Below are 17,566 nucleotides of genomic sequence, written 5' to 3' on the forward strand. Positions count from 1 at the left end.
ATCATCAGGTAAACTTATCTGAGGAAAGATGTCCATTTAGGCAAAATATATATGTATATGCTGTCTTTTGTTTTTTTACCCAATCTATAAAATGGCTATTCTGCTTTTAAATAAATATATATCTGTTTTAAAATTACAGTAAAATATGAACTGTAGCTACTATATGTCAACTAAGTTTTGGAAGAAAACTATATTATAAAAAAGTAAACTTGAAGAAACATTGTTATTATTGATTCATTGTGGATTTTCCATGAATTGTAAAAAAATCTACATCAGGGTTGGGAAGCTTTCCAGTTAGAGCAGTGCTCTTCTCTCTTTTTAGTGACGCAGAACCCTTAAGGTATTTTGTCAAACTTTGCAGAACCCCCATAAAATAATTTTAATGAATGTATGTAATACAAGTAGACTACATCAAAGAAAAAATATGCATACACATCCAAAGCACATAGGTTGACTTGAAACAAAGGTTGACTTGAATTAAACGGTTAACTGAAACCCATTGCCGTGTTATTTGGATCAGTTGTTTCTACATTATTCTCGCAACTTAGCTAGAGTGTAACAAGGTTGTATTTATTACGTCACAATTCATTAATGATGTAACAAAGGTTAACAATATTGCACAGGCGAGCTTGCTGTTCGAAACAACTATGAATCATTTGTGTTCGAATTGCTACGCCCCAGCCAACCCTTAAAGTTCATGGTACCCCTAAAAGGGTTGTACGGAACCCTAGGGTTCTGCGGGACCCAGGTTGAAGAGCTCGGAGTTAGAGGATTTTTTGTTGTTGACTCTGCAAATTATTTACATACTATAAAAGTTTCCCCCCCAAAAGATGAATGGAGTTGGATGTTAAACATCAATTGATTTTTTAGCAGTAATCCATTGAATTTGTATATTGGTAATATAACAGTCAATATTTTAGGTATTTTAGTGAAATAATTAGTGTGTGCATTGAAAGCCTAGGTATAATTTTTTAATTTTGACATTTTTTTGCAGTAGAAATTATATGGCATGAATGTTTAACTTACTGCATTAGAAAACACATGGACTTAAATTGTAGATATTTGTGAGAAAAATGCCTTGGCGTTACATGTTGTGATGTTAGTTCTGCTTGGATAAGCAAAGGCAGAAACTTGTGAAACACACATACAGGAGAAAGTGAATTTAATATGGCTACAGCAGGTCAAGGACCAAGTTCATCTACCATGAAAGGTAAGTTAATGTCGTTTCTAACCTATAATTTTGCTCCTCTTTTCTTTTATGGGGCAAATATAAATGGTTTTCACATAATCTGTTCGTCAACTAAAAAAGTTTGACTCAGTGATCACTGATCATTAACATTAACATGCCTAGTATTAGAGGAATAGATCCTATGAAAAGCATTGTATTTACCATTTAAATTTATTACTTTTTTTATTGGTTGTTTGCTAGAATTAAGATTATTTTTCAGCCTATTTTTTTTCAGTTTGTAAAAATTGCCTGTATAAATTATTAGTTGGATCAAGTCAATTGGTTGAATTTGTCAAAACCAATAAAATGAGTTTGTAGCAAATCTTGTCAACTTAAGCACGCAATAGTTTGTTATTGTTTTTTTCTTGATGCTTGTTGTGATAGCACGAAATTGTGTTGTGTGAGAAAACAGACTTTCTCATTTACTTGCTGTCTTGCGCTGCAGGTGGAAATCGAAGAAACAAGATGAGAGCGGCAGGTGCCTCGGTGAAGTCTGAGGCAGGCAAAGGTGACATAATCGGCCTCAATATTCATACAAGGGTCCAGGATCTCTTTGCAAGTCATCTTTCTCGATTGCTTAATGACCCACTTGGTAAGGACATGTTTGTTGTGGCTGTAATCACATTTTGTTCTGCAATTTTAGTTTTCATAATCATGTCTTTGGTGATGTTTTAGAATTCATTTGTTATTCAAGCACTTAACCATAGGCTTTAATCATAACCCAACCGATACTTTAATTATTCATGTTTTGTGCTGCTGCATAGTAATGAAATTTACACATATAATTTTTAATAGCTGGTATTTTACCTCTGAAATTCATTTGGATGAGTTTGGCTGTACTGTATTACTAAACATGACCAGATTGAGTTTTTGTATTATATATATTTCTGTGTTGATAAATTTGAGTGTTACCTTATGTGTTTTTATCTACTAGCCCAAGACCTTCAATGTTGTGTGACTTACGGCAAACCTTGCGGCTGCATTCGAAAATACATTATTGCTGGACTTGGGTGGAAGGACAATGCGATGCCCAACCTACATATCGGCCAAAACAAAGACAAGTAAATATTGTGATGGCTATATAAAGACTGATTGAAGAGCTAAAAATTTGTTGATACATTATGCCTGGCAGCAACAGTTTATTCATTGTGATGCAAACTCGGACACTCAGTTTCTTTCGTAAACCCAGTTTTTATTGAATATTGAAACTTAAGATCTGTCAATCAAACGTGTTTCTTAATATTTATTATGATAACTGAAAACTTTACTGAGTGTGTAATTGACTTGCTCCAATATATAACTTATATTTACCAATACTACTTAAGGCGCTGGTACGGTTTTTAATGGCCTTTTTGTTTTTGCTATTCCAGGGATGAAGAAACAATTGCCAACAGTGATCAGTTATCAATTGGTGATCATCAGATTTCGAGAGCCAGTGAACTTCTTGAGATTCTTCATCGATCAGCTGAGTTAAAAAAGGAGAAATGTTACAGTGTTGCTTCAGAAGGAGCAGATGGAAAACCACTCAAAGAGCTAAGGTAATACAAGGTAGTGTTACAACTAGTGATGGGACGAGTACCTGGTACTCGGTATCGAAGGTATATACATGTGGTACTCGGCATCGGTACTCGTTTCAAAACTTGGTATCGTCCCATCACTAGTTACAACTAAGATTATGATCCTTCTGGACTTTTGGATAGGTTTATGAAGTTCAATATATGTTTCCAACATGTTGAGTACAATTTAATCTATCGTTAGTACAAACACTGGACGTAGATCTATATAATATCAACCTTTTATGAGATTGCTGTATAAGCATTGCTCTGTTTCAGACTTAAACTTGGTTTATGTCTCACAAGTTATTTTTATTCGTGCAAATATTTTGTGGTTTAAATTGACCACTGTGTTTTAACATTTGTGTGACAAAGCGTTATCACTCTAACAAGCACTTTACGATTTTACAACAGCAAGTTTTTCACACCTATGCAATAAACCACTTTTAAATGTAAACTGGTGCTTGTGCCACTGTTAAGGTTAGGAAACCTCTGTCTTTTTAAGAAACTTGTGCCCACAAAGAAATCAAATCCATGTTTAAATGTGCAGATTGATTAACTTTCTTTAAGTATATATATTTAGAAATATATTTTTAAAAATGGCGTATTTGGTTATGTCTTCTAATTACTATTTATTTCTGTGTGCCACTTGTATGTTCTATGTATAACCTATATTTTTCCAATGCCAGAGGGATGATTGGACTTGGAAATGGCCGAAAACGCTCAAAGAAATATGAAGATTATGTTTTGGACAAGCGCAGTTTACTAAGAAACGAATACTCGCTCTGCGAAAAAGCAGCACAAAAACTGCTAGGATATTCCATCAACTTTTTGTACAAGAAACTAAGAACTAATCCACAGGTAATATTGAACACCTATGGTGTCTGCTGGACATGTTGGGATTAAAATATTCAGCTAATTGTAGATCGGATTAGATTATGCAAATTCCTCACATTTTTGCCCAAGCACTTCAATCTTGAGTAGTCACAATGCAAAACACTGTTCTTAAGCCTGTTATAGCAAGCTTGACTTAGTTTGCATGCTACTTATTTGTACTGCACCAGATTTTAGGGTTTAAGCCAGATTTTAGGGTTTAATATGCTCAATTGCATTGCTGGGTGGTTGATCAACAAAAAATATGTCATTAATGAACATTTAACAATAATAAGTCCAAATAGTTAAGTAATGAACTAAAAAATACAGAAGTAGTTGGAATTTAGTTTGTCTACATATAGATTGGTAAATTGTTCGTTATTGTATTCAAATTGTTTCAATTAATCTGTACTTAGTTTATGAGTGCCTGGCAGCAAATGGAAAAATAACACTGATAAATCCACAAATGAGTGTTAAATAGCGTACGTCTGTCAAAAGCATGCAGCAATGTTGATTTTTGCAAGTCACCAATCAGGTGCCAGGATCTACTTAAATTTTCAAACATGCTCTTATATACTAGCCAGCTTAGGTCTATAAAACACACTAAATTGCTGTTTTGAGGGTTAAAAAAGTAGCACACCTTTTTGGCTGTATCTTTTTCATTCCTTTTTTATGCTACTTATTGATTCGTGTTGATTTTGATTGGATTGCATTTAAACTGCATTCATATTTGTTTACTTTTCCTATTTTAAGGTTCTGTATTTTTTAACCTCATGTATTGATTTTGTGTCAAGCACCTGTTGGCAATCACCCCAGTGGCTAATAATCTAAAGGTTGATTAGAGCAGACTGCAAGCTTGACTCCAATTTAAGTTGCTTTGTTGGCTTGTAACATTGCATAGGTTAATATTACTTTAAATATATGTTTAGCACATTTTTATGATTCAATATATTTTCCAATCCCTATACCTTGATTTTTTGTTAAACTTGAAACTTGTGCTATGGAGAGACACAAAATTTACATTCGTTAATAACGTGTGAATATTAAACTGTTTTTTTAATTTACCATTTTTTTTACTTTTTTTATATGTTTGTGCCTTCACCTCCATTGGTGTTTAGGTGTGGATTTTACTGTCAATCTGCACGAAACATACCTTAATTACTACAAAGAGTAGCACAATATGCAATATATACAGTTTAAATCTGATTTTGTCTTGCAGAAAACTTCACGACTTGTGGCAACAAATAATGCAGAGCGGGCTTCGAAAGTCCCAAGACATCTTATATCGTTAGCACAGTTGCGTGAAATGGCTACCAATCCTCAAGGAAGTGTAAGTTACAAAATACATGATCAAGCTTACATGAAGTAGACTTTGTTTTGACATATATTGACAAAGTTCAATGTAAAACTATTGGGTCTAATGTAAAACTAAGTTTTGACATATGACTCTATTTTAAATGGGATTTTTAATTGGATTTATTGCAACCTTATTCAGTATTATTAATGTAGCTTAATAAAATCTTGAATCAACTTCACATTTCTGATGCTTTTGTTATAACCCAGAGCCAGTGTTGTTGTCGCAACTGCATCAGTTGGTTGGTCAAACAACATTTTGATAAAATTGTCAACTGGCGACAACGATTGGAAGGAAGTGGCCAGCGGGTGGCACAAGAGATTGTAGCAGAAGTTTTGTTAGCTTCAGGTAAAAAATATTCAGAAATTTTACAGATAAATGTTGAACATCAAGTTGATAAAGCTCTTCTGGCAATTGGTAGATGACACTGAATGCGCATAGTTCAGTATGCTACAGGTACCTGCTCAAAGATTAGAGGCCCAATCATTCGTTATTATGCAGTGTTTTCATTGCGTTGTGACGTGCTTGCGTTTAATTCTCTATGTTTGTCGTGCACTGTACTACGTACATTCAATGTTATTTACCCTCATAAAGACGACCCGTATAGGACATTGAAACGTCAGAATAAAAATACAATTCCCAGAAGAGCTCTATAAACTTGATATTATGCCTAGCGGCAATAGCTTATATTATTGTTGAACATCTTAAAACAAAAAACAGTCATGTTTAGTGTCACTGACCAAAACCAGCTATGTTTTTATTTAACCAAAAGTTTGTGTGCTATAAATGTTTTGTTCATACTAAACAAGGTTTCTCAACCATTTTTACTCTGCGACCCCCTTTGGAGGTTTTCTAACACAACGCGACCCACACCAGAATGTGTAAATTCATTTAGTAACAAACGTCGTACAGAAAACCCCTTAAAATTGTGGTTATGGCTCATGTCACCATAAACCTTTAAACTATTTAAGGTTTTTTATGTCAAAAAAGTCAAAGGCCACAATCAAGCAGAAGTATATCAATGCTGCACAAATGCTGTTGTGACAATTTTAAATAAAACTGCCATGTCAGTAACTATGCTAAACGATAGTCATAAACTTTTGTTTTTGAAGAAAATAAAACAAAAGTGTGAAGTCAACAAACAAATAATTATGTTATTTGTTGTCTATTACATTGTAGCTTCACTTGACGGACAAAATAGCTTTTGCCAAAACCTCGTCCACTGGGTAACAGGATGCAGTTTCAAAAAGATTCGTAGAGTTCGGGATCATTTAAAGAAAGACCCCAAGAGTCTTCCTGAGCATGGACTAAAGAAATATTGGAAGGTAAAAGCAAAATTATATTACCGTTTTTTACGGACCATGAGGCGCAATTTAAATCCTTTTTTTTCCTCATAAATTGATCGTGCGCCTTATAAGCCTAATGTATGGATCAAGTAGTGCTTTATTGCCTACACTCCAGTACCGATACTATTATTATATAAATAAACCACCGTCTTACACAATAAACTACGGTAAAAGCAACTAGCAACTGTGATATTCACTAGACTCATTTTTTCTTTTGCTCATTGTACTATTGTGACTTGCTTACATTTATTATGTAACAAGTAAACTTTTATAACCCATACTCCTTAAAATATGTTGCGTTCTATAGCCCGGTGCGCCTTACGTATGAACAAAAAACTAATCAAAGCAATTTATGGACTGTGCGCCTTATAATCGGGTGCGCTTTATGGTCCGTAAAATACGGTAGTTCTCAAAATTTTATTCAGCTGCTTTTGTAAGCCCAATTAAACAAATACTCACATTAGATAAACATACTGCTATTTTATACATCTTGAAAATTGAATACATTTTAAGACATCCTGAAATGTAATTGATCAAAATACTTGATAGCAGTTATCACCTTATTCATTAATATATACATATGCATGCACATTATTAGTCATCTGCTTTCGTTAGTAATATTACCAGCCTTCCTGTTATCTCCAATTCACTTTAGTAAACGGAAGCAATCAAGTTCCTGCTAAATTCCTGTATTACTTCCTTTGTATGTGATTCACCTAGCTCAGCATAGGAAAGCTAATAAGAGTGAGTGAGAAGAAATATCAAGCAACAGAACAATTTTGCCAATATTTATTTAGTACAACTCTGTGTATTGCAAAATCTATTTATCTGAAAAGTGCTGCTATCTTTGTCTATTTTTTTAAAAGGTGAAGATATTAATGTCAAAAAAGTCCCCTTTCTACTATGTTTAAACTTTGTGTCGTGAACAGGACAAGGCCAACAAGGGATCTGGAAAAGTGAAGAGTCATGCTTCATCAGCACAAATGGTTGCCAAAAGTGAAAAAGACACAGAGTATTTTGGTGTTCATCACCTCGATCGATTTCCGACTGGTTATGATGCAAGGGCCAATTTAAGAGGAAATGATACAACTACGAGTGATAATCAAATCAGCAATCTTAACAGCAACAACAACAGGCATGGTTTAGATTTTATTTAATTGTTTCAAATGTCACTACACAACAAAAACATGTAATTCTAAGAGTGTTTTTTATGTTGCTTTTTATTTTTTTACTAAAGGTCAGTTTTGCTTGCTTTTTGCATTAAAATCTGTATGCAAATATCAGGAAATTTTTAAGTGAAAACACTAAATCAGTCGCTGCATATTTGTTGTCTTACAAAACAAATGCATTCCGCTTTTAAAAACAATGCCAGTGTCTAAAAAGCACGTAGTAAAAAATATGGAGTAGTTGGATAAAACCAGTAATAAAAGCAAAATTACACACACATACAGACCAACCATGAAAAACTCCTCTGTCTTACATGACTGCAAATGGAGATATTTTATAATTTCCTTCAGTCATGAATTAATGACCCTGAATCGTCACAGTTATTTGCTTTACTTGCTAGGAAATTTCATTAATAAGGAAAGATTTGATTTTCAACTATATTCAAGTTGCTTGTTACTTTGTGCTGCCTAAAGGCGATTTGTTGGTTATCTTACCACCTTTTTTAGGTTCGATTCTCATTTCCGACAAACTGGCACCCCAAATCCACCCCATGGGCTGTTGTACCCACCAATCCTTTCCACAGCAACAACCACATTCAACACAGACAATGGAACAGCATACCAAAATCTTGCTCGACAACAGGAAGGCACCAGATTGCAGCAAATGTATCCCATTGCTGATGCCAACAACAATACCACAATGCTGGCTAACCTTGGCACCGTTCAGCAGTCTAACACACATGGAATACAACAAGCATTTAGACATTCAAACCAAGTTGTCCCACCTAATGCTGAGATATACCAGAATGTTCCAGAGCCAAGTTATGCGGGACAAATGGCAGCAAATAACTTTGGCGAGAAAAATGCCACCGCAAGCAATCAAGCTCAAACTCGGAGCAGTGTAATTATACAAGCACGCCAGTCTCAAGTAAGAGAAAGCACACAGTTTCATCCAGAGCAAGGAACTAATCATCAAGTCCAGCCAAGCAATTATGGTCAGAACTATAGAGCAAGAGAAGATCAAGCAAAATTCTACCCAGCACCTCTTATTGCGAGTTTGCAGGACAACAGTTTCAATGAAAACGGCCAGCCTTCATATTATCTGGCTGCTCCAGGTACTGCCAACCCTCCACAAGAGGGACTTTTCCAAACCGGCATGACTCCATTATTCTTAGCACAAGCACAGCAACCTGAAGTAGCTCAGGGTGAACAAGAAGCAAATTCCCAGTTTTCTGGGCAATCATTTTTCTTGCTCAGCCCTGCTTTGCCAAATGGGCAAGATAAAGGCGGTTTTGATTTTGAAAACTGGAAGCAAAGGGGTATGCCTCTAACCCCCATTCAAATGTACCCCTATTTTACCCAGAATGGAGAGGGTGCAGATAACAAGAACATGCAAGGTTGGAATGGTGAACCACAGCAGTTTATGTTCCCCATGACTGATGCGAACATGACATTTGGACAAGCTATTGATTCTAATTATCCTGATGCCAATAACCATCAACAAGCAGCTGACCATAAACGACAACAGGGAGTTATCCAGAGCAACCAGATCCAGCAGCAATACTTTGGACCAGCTCTGACTCCAGTTGCTGTTATGCCACAGGGTGGTCATATCTTCCCCAATATGAGCTGGATTGCAGCTCCTTTGCAAGAACAAGCTACAAATGACACAAATGAAAAATCAAATGAGCCTGCTGTTGCTGACAATGGTAATATGGATCACAGACAGAAATACTACCAAGATTCGACTGTTCATTACCCAGGAAAGCCAGCTGATGGTTACTACGAGCCTCCCTCTCGGCCGCAACAACTTGCAGTCGTTCCACAATGGCCTGCCACCTCACAGGCAATGTTTGTGGCAGACCAGTCACAGCTTCAGGGCGTACAATGGCCAATGCCACAAACAGATGCAAAACAAGTACCACAGACGGCCAATGCTGTTGCTGTTGTGCAAAATGCCAATGAAGCAGTGCCACAAGTTGCAACTGGTCCCGGCAATGAAACACAAACTGACTTACGTCGCCAGATGCCACCTTTGGCACCTCTGCCAGGTCCTGGAAAAGTACCACAAGCTGCAGGAAAAGATATGCCAGAGTTGACTGCAATTGAGGCAGAAAATGACAAAGACGAGGCCGGGCCTTCATCTCCTAAAGTTGCTGCAATTGCAAATCGTTCAAAACGCTTTAGTCGCGACAGACTTCGAGCAACAATTGATAGTCCTTGTTTGCCACCTATGACTCCGCTGACGCCTGCTTTGACTCCGAACCCAGCAGCTCTTGCAAGCAGCACCCACACTGGTGACAGTGAGGCACAGTCTGGAACACCAAGCCCAACAGAGAAACCAAATAGTCAAGTGTTTCGATTTCCACCTGCTCATGTTAGTAGACGTTTGGCTGCAATCAGGTTGCAGGGACAAACTATGGATGTGGACAAAGCAAAATCTGACAAGAGTCCCAATGGTTCTGAAAAACAACAAGACTTGGAGATGGAATCGGAGGATGCAGAAAAGAAGAGAGTCCCTGGAAAGAGCATTTCTGGACCCCTTGAAAGTGCGTCCTCACTTGGGTATATCCCAGATGCATTGTTACAGGGCGAGCTGGTTGACTTAACCAATGTAAAATCACTGCCAGAGTTAAGTCTACCATCTGCTGGCTGGACAGATGACACCAATATGAATGTTACAGTGAAGGATTCTGAAAAGCAACCAAACCAGCAGCTGAAAACTCCAACACAAGTGCTTACAACGCCAACCCCAAACACAACACCAACCAATCAAGGCGCTTCCCCTTCGAACCAACTCAATACACCAACCCATCCATTGAGTACTCCAACTCAGCCGCTAAATACTCCAACTCAGCCTTTGAATACACCAACTCAACCACTTAATACTCCAAATCAATTAAATACGCCAACACAGCCGTTGAATACACCAACACATGATATTACTTCACCTTCACATTCAAGCTCACTGCAGCCAAGTGACGATGATACACCAGTGAAGGAATTACAACCTGTACCGATTAGTAGGAAACGAAAGCCTGAACCATCACCAGCATCGGGCTCTGATAAGTCTGCGAAGTACAGATTTCATCATTTTACTCCACAAGATTACAAAAAAGATGGTTTTACCCCTACCGCTTATCACACCAAAAGCGAGGCTATGCCTGGTATTGTTACTTATTCAGATTCCGGAAAGGGTCGCCGCACCCCAAGAAAGCAAATCAAACCGAAATCTGTGCATGACTCAAGTGAAAGTGAGCAGCGTGATACTGATCGCTCTGAAGATGAAAACACACCAGATAAAGCGGAAAGTGAGCAATCAAAAGACAAGGATGCTCAACCGTCCAAACCATCAGATGCACCCAAAGAAAGTCTATCAAGTATTAGTAGCTATCCACAACTGCAATTTTCAAACCTACAAACCCCATTGCTACAGAGAATAACTCCTGTGTTTTCTGTTCCGCCAACATCAACAGACGATGGTCAACAATCTAGCACCCAGCTCAACACCCCAGTGTTTATTCATCAGAATTTTATGACTCCCTCCAGTCGTGTCGGATCATCATTGATTCGAAAACCTTCTCCTGCTCAAATCTCAGCCTCTGGTCTTACACAGACTCCACAGTTTTTTACTTTCATGCCTGGCACTGGTTTTTCAACGCCGACTGTGTTTTTCGCCCCTCCGGACATAAAAAAAGGCAAAACTGCTGACGGGGATGACTCAGAAAAGAAGCGATCGCCTGAAAAGAGAATTCCTCGAGCACTGACTTTATCACAAGGCGTTAAAGATGATGCACTTCAAACACCATCAAAAATTGCAGTTGTTACACCCAGCGCAACACTTAACAGTGCTGGTCTAATTTCAGCATCCAATATGTCACACATATTTAGTTTCCAAGAACCCAGCATTGCTGCACAACAAAACCAGACCCCCAAGCAAAGTTCCCCAGAAAAAGAGAGTACTTCAGATGCTGTGAAGATGTCAAAGGAGGATGGAAAAGCTTCTTCCAAAGATGGAAAGAATCTATCTGATGAAAATTCTATGGCTCCTCCATCAGCCATTCCCACAGTTCTAGTTGATCCTCCTTCTGATGGGGAAAGCAGTGATGCTGATACAAAGAAGAAAACTAAGACAAAAGATACAAAGGAAAAGGTAACCAAAATGCTTGTGTATGATTACTGTAATGTCACTCAAAAACCGATATTCTTTGTTTATTGGGCTGATGGTCCATGGCATATGAAATACTGTTTATGTATTTTTTTACTTTTAGAGACACTTTATTTTGAATAATGTAATGCCTGTTTTTCATGTGAGAGTGATTTTCTTTTTTTGTATGTTAGATTCCCCATGAAGGCAAACAAACATTGCATCGAGTACGATCTGGTGGTAAAAGTGACCTTGTTATTTCACTCAAGTCTTCCCATTCAGCAGAAACTGACACAACCAACCAATCTCCACTTAATACTCCATCAGGAATACAGGTCTGTGAAAATTGAACTAGTGCTGTTATCTGTATTTTGTTTACTGTTTCTAAATGTCAAAAACCGTTATGGACATGTATATTTGTTAGTTGTAGCAAACAAATCTAAATTCGTTTGTGTCAGGTAGGGATGTGCCAAAACTGCAAATGTTCTGTTTGGTCGAGCACCGAGCATCTCACTTTAATGCTCATTGCTCCGCCGAGTACGCTCCGTGCATTATGACGTCACAAAAAAATCCCCTTTTTAAGTTTTAGCTCTACAATGCCCCTTACGTCGCCGGCGGTGTTTCATTAAGCTGTACATGCTCATAAAGTATGCGTTTTTCCACCATATAGTGCATTTGAAAAATCATTCGTTTTTGTTCATAAACACCCTTTAGAAGACTAGTTACATATGTTAGCAGCTAGCAGGGCATGAATATGCAAATTTAACGCTCGGGTCAGTTTGTGCAACTGCTCGGCCGAGCACCGAGCATTAAAAACAACGTTGCTCGGAACCGAGTATTCGGGTTCTGGCTCGGCTCGGCTCGGCCCATCCCTAATGTCAGGTACGCACTAACAGGCTTGAAAAGTAGTTAAACTAAGCATAAAAATGCCATTTAAGTTGTGAAAACACTATTTTATAAATCAGACGTTTAAACCAAAAACAATTGGTATCATAACTGACTAATGGCATTTTGTTGTTTTGTGTCTATATATGCATTTAAGCATTGCCCGTCAATATGACAATGTATTTTTAAAAGTTCATAGTGTTCTAGTTGGTGGAAACATTCTGAATGAAATAATTGTTTCAGTCAAAAGTCCGCTTTACAGTTAAAAAATATGTTTTCCATAGCCAGCAGTTAAACTCATAATAATATCACTGTACTGATGTGTTTTAGATTTATGTATTTATTGGTAGACATGCAATACTTGGAATAGTACTTCTATTTTATGACCAACCTATAACAGTGTCAACTTACTGCTATCTCAAACCTGTTAACCAAAATTTATTATGTACACTCAGGTTTTTTTTAAGGTTTGGTTTGGGTGACCGCTAAGTAGTTTTAAGAGACCGCAAGTGTTTCATTTAAATACCAAAAAATCCAAATTTTGGGAAACCGCTGGAGAAATTTGGGGGACCGTTTCGGTCCCCCAAAACACCTTAAAAAAACACTGTGTACACATATTGTTTTTATCCATATATTTTGTTGTTACTTGTTTGTATGACATTAAAATGATAGACAATATGTAGGTGTGAGTTTGGTCTGATGCTTTCTACTAATTCCTCATTCTGCATCTGAAAATAATTTCACGAGTTTATACTATAACTATATTTAAATACATATGCGGGGTACCATTCGTTTTTGATGGGTCAAATGGTGTATTTTGATGGGTCAAATGGTGTAAAAAATATAAGATATGGAAATGCCAGCTCCTTGTTTTTTTAATGTACTCAAGGCATGTTTTGTCCTTATATAACAGGTGATCACCCCAACAATGGGTGCAGTTGTACAAGGCCAGGGTAAAAACACTTCTCCTGTTAAGAGACTTCCCCAAGCTTTGCGAGTCCATCCCCAACCTCTTGTTGTTGCACCGATATGCATAAACCCAAACAATTCACAGCAACAAGGGCAAATAGGAATGCAGGTGAGTTATTTGCTTGTGCTATAAAAGGGCAGGTTCTGTTCATTGATTGTAGAATTTTAGGTTATTAATATACAGGGCATATTCAATACTTCTGGACAAATTACACTTAGTAATCATTTAAGTGGCCCTTCTTAGTCATTCATACAAATTTATCTTTGCAAAAAAGTGGAAGCCAACACCAATTTCTTTTCTAAGGATTCTTTTATTTATTTCAACAAAACAACTTTTGCGGAATTGTTTTTACGAAACTTGTGTTTGATTTTACCACATGAAAACAGACTGTTTTATAAAGGTTGCCTTCTTATTTGCATATTGCTGCTAAAAAGATAGTGTTCTTTCTTTAATTATGTGTGTTTTCTCCATTTTTAGCAAGTCCAAACACCTACGTTCTTTCACATTATAAGCCCGTCCCAACATACCCCACCCTCTCCATCAGTGGTGATGTATCCTTACCCACCCAGGGGGTTCGGGACTGCACCTGGTGCTCGAACTGGAAGTCCTGCTGGTGTTGGAAGGTGGGTAAAATTGTTTAAAATGTCATTTTTAGTTGACATAAAATGGGATTTGTTCATTGAAACATGTAATTGTTTTTGTGAATGTTTTTACCCAAAACAGATAAACTTTGTTCAAGTTTTTCTTTAGGCAGTTTTGTTTATGTTGGTGAATTGAATCTTGAATTGTCAAAATTGATAGATCAATTGAAAATTGAATTGTTAAAACTGATAGATCTTTATGAGCAGTTTTGTAATAACCACAAGTTTTGGCTGACTGTTTTAGTTTTATTACATAAAAAGGTGCTACAAAACACAATCCAATGTTGGTTCTAAACGTTGTGATATTTTTGCAAAAAATACTTACTTTTTGACTCAAAATGTTTAGAACCCGGCATTGAGTATCTGGGTACTAAAATGCTTTTGAATTTTATCTGTTAGTCCTGCGTTCGGGATCATTCAGCGTGGAGGATCAACTGCAAGTGTAAGCAGTGGTTCATTGCTCAAATCGGCTCTTATCAAGAAACTACCAGTGTTCCAATTTCCCCCACCGACGTCCAACCCTCCAACGAGCCCTGCCCCTTCCAGCACAGACAAACCCAACACAGAAACGTCCGATGCGGCAGAGTCATCCAACGCACCCTGTAGCTCGGGATCAACAAGCGAGCCGGCGGTAACGACCGAATCATCTACTCCTGTTTCAGTAATTTGTCGTCCAACATCGTCCAGCACACAGCTAGCTGATAAGTTATCAGGTGCCAACGACCCTTGTCTGTCCGAAGCCGCCCAGGAAGACCCATGACCAGTGACGTCATCATTTTTGTGACGTCACTTTTACGTTGTCTTTCGACTTGTATCAGGTCATTTGTGTATCAACTCTTCCAAAGCGCGTTAAAATGGCAGAAACCTAAGTTGTGTGACGTCACGGTTAGATGAGCGAATGGATAGTGACGTCAGCAACTGCTACCAAGTATTTCTCTCGTTTAAGTTGGCTCTCTTGACGGGGGATTTTTATTTTTACGTTTTTTACCCATTTAAGCAAAACTTTAGCAGGTGCAGAAGATTTTACTTCATATTGATGTTTGTTGCAATGGAAGTACAATTTGTTGGTGCCGTGCCGCAATTTTTTTGTTGTTACTGATTTTGTAACTAATAACTCGGTGCCATAAAATTTACATATTTCGTATGACCGCTTTTATGGAACTCGGATTGACAGGTGTGATCTCACACTTTCGTGCACTTAACTTGCGTTTCTCTACATTTTATTGTTAACCGAAGACCGCTGCTTATTATATACAGACCATGAACCAGATTTAACCACAACAAGCTTGTACTTTTGTATTTACTACTTGTAGTAGGTCTTTTGTGATGCAAAGATTTGTTGTCACTTTAATTAGCTAGTTTAAGCACCCAAAATTCTTATGTTACTGCAAAATTAGCAAGGTGTACATTTTTGCCTATACAATTCATATATTGTAGCAAAAAAGCACAAATTATCAGTTTTAAAAAACACAGAAGTGTTGTATTCGAATCGCAAAGTAACCTATGTTTGTTTAATAAGCGTGAATAACCATATTATATCCCTCTAAAACATTTTTGTGATATATTTTTAACATCTAACATGCTTTGTTGGTTTTTGGTTTTTCTTTGTGCCCTTCTAAACCTCCTAGGCAGAAAATTTCGGATTCATATAAACGTAGCGTTTTGATAACATTACTCAAGCACCATACCGTGGTGCTAAAGCATGACTCAGCACTGTATTTTTACGTGGTGCTAAAACTTGGTGCTGTCAATTGAGGCATACAAACCTTGTGTTCCACTGTTTTGTGTTAACCCGCTAAAGTGCCATCTGCTAACATATGTTTTTTAACGCCCGCTCAGTTTAAAGTGCTTGCTTTTAGTTGTGTTTTACGATTTTTTCTAAACATTGTTTTATAAATAGTTTCAGAATTTTAAGAGAACAGATATGAGTCCGTTTGGTTTTGAAAGACGATTTATAAATCTGTTTGTGAATAAAATGATTTCATACAAAAAAGAACACATTTAAAGGCAAACGTTTTTCGATATTTACCGCAAAATGTTTCAAGGCGCTGCTTAATTGTGCACAACAAGCAAACGTGTTGGCTCATTTGTAAAAATATTTTGTGAAACACTGTTTTTGTGTTTCCCAAAATTTTTGTGTTGTAAGTTTCACCGAAATTATTGTGGCAAATTCCCGGCCTTTGTTACATATCGTATTCGGTAGCATATGTTAAAAATGTATGTTCTGATGTTTCAAACTTTTTTACAAGTTCCTCTGTACTTTAATGCGTGCGTTGGTTTTCACCAAAGGATTATGTCAAAATGTTACTTAATTGTTTGGCTCTAAAGTGCTAAAAATGTTTCAGCTTTTCTCTGCGTTGAAAGAAAGAGATTTTTTTCTTTTCAACCTACTGATTTTCAGTCGCATTTAAAATATTTTAATGAATTTGATTTTTCAGTGCTAAACTTACACGAAAAAAGTAGGTATATAAACCTAAACTGGCGTTAATAAGTAAGTTGAAAATATCCTGAAAATTATGTTGGGTCTAAGTTTCATGCCAATAACCTTTGTGTATTTTTTAAATGTGTTTTTATATTTGGCAAAGAGGTATTGTGTTCACCTTGGTTTCGTTTACAGTTATATGATGTTTGGGCCGAGATTAAAAGCTATAATCATATAAACAGTCGGCACAGTTTAAAACGTCAAAAACAACGTATTTTAAATACATGTTTTGGCCAAAGACTATCACATTTTTGTAAGTAGCGTTTACAAAGTTTTGTACATTTTAAAATTTGTTTTTGTTTTTCAGAATGTATCTTTGTTTGTTTGTACAAAGCTTTTTGCTTTTTATGCCCCCTATTGTGCGTCATGTTATTGTTTTTTCTCTGGTGTAAAACAACAAGCTTGCAATCATGCCAAAAAGTATCCTGGTTTTGTTTTACAACTATTTTCTATTTATCTACATTGTTGGGATGGGCCGAGCCGAGTACTCGGTACCGAACATCGCTGTTTTGATGCCATTCCTGGTATATTGTACAGAACTATGTTTTACCCCTTCGCAATTTTCGTAGATATAACCAGTAGTGGATTTTTTGTCAGCCGGTTCTATCACAAAAGTCCATTGACAGTAACCATGCATGCAGCAATGATAACCGGTTCGCTGGACTCATAAAATTTCGTGAGACGATTCTATAGAACCGGTGCGAACCGGCTGAATCCCACCACTGGATACAACAGTATCTGTAGCACTAGTGTCGCGTAGCTAAAAACTTTACATTGTTACATGTATCCCTAAGCCAGGGGTGTCCAAACTTTTTTTAATGGGGGCCAATTTTTACCATGTGATGACGCCCGCGGGCCAACGTTTTTTTAGAATTATAACACAAGTATACGGAATTTAAGAAATTGTGGAATTTTATTGCG

General features: G+C 37.0%; 1 protein-coding gene across 1 annotated transcript; it reads left to right on the plus strand.

Moving 5' to 3' along the window:
• The first annotated feature begins 998 nt into the window (after positions 1-998).
• Positions 999-17,065, plus strand: LOC145204417 (uncharacterized). The gene is made up of 14 exons (XM_080076955.1): positions 999-1,210; positions 1,674-1,820; positions 2,163-2,289; positions 2,599-2,766; positions 3,471-3,642; positions 4,874-4,984; positions 5,218-5,356; positions 6,188-6,333; positions 7,284-7,489; positions 8,028-11,673; positions 11,862-12,002; positions 13,466-13,630; positions 14,000-14,145; positions 14,563-17,065. Exons 1-14 carry the CDS (start codon positions 1,168-1,170, stop codon positions 14,921-14,923), a joined length of 5,718 nt encoding a protein of 1,905 aa, XP_079933081.1. The 5' UTR covers positions 999-1,167; the 3' UTR covers positions 14,924-17,065.
• The last annotated feature ends 501 nt before the right edge of the window (positions 17,066-17,566 follow it).

The sequence above is a fragment of the Phallusia mammillata genome, chromosome 8, assembly GCF_965637545.1.
Source record: "Phallusia mammillata chromosome 8, kaPhaMamm4.hap1.1, whole genome shotgun sequence".
NCBI lineage: Eukaryota > Metazoa > Chordata > Ascidiacea > Phlebobranchia > Ascidiidae > Phallusia > Phallusia mammillata.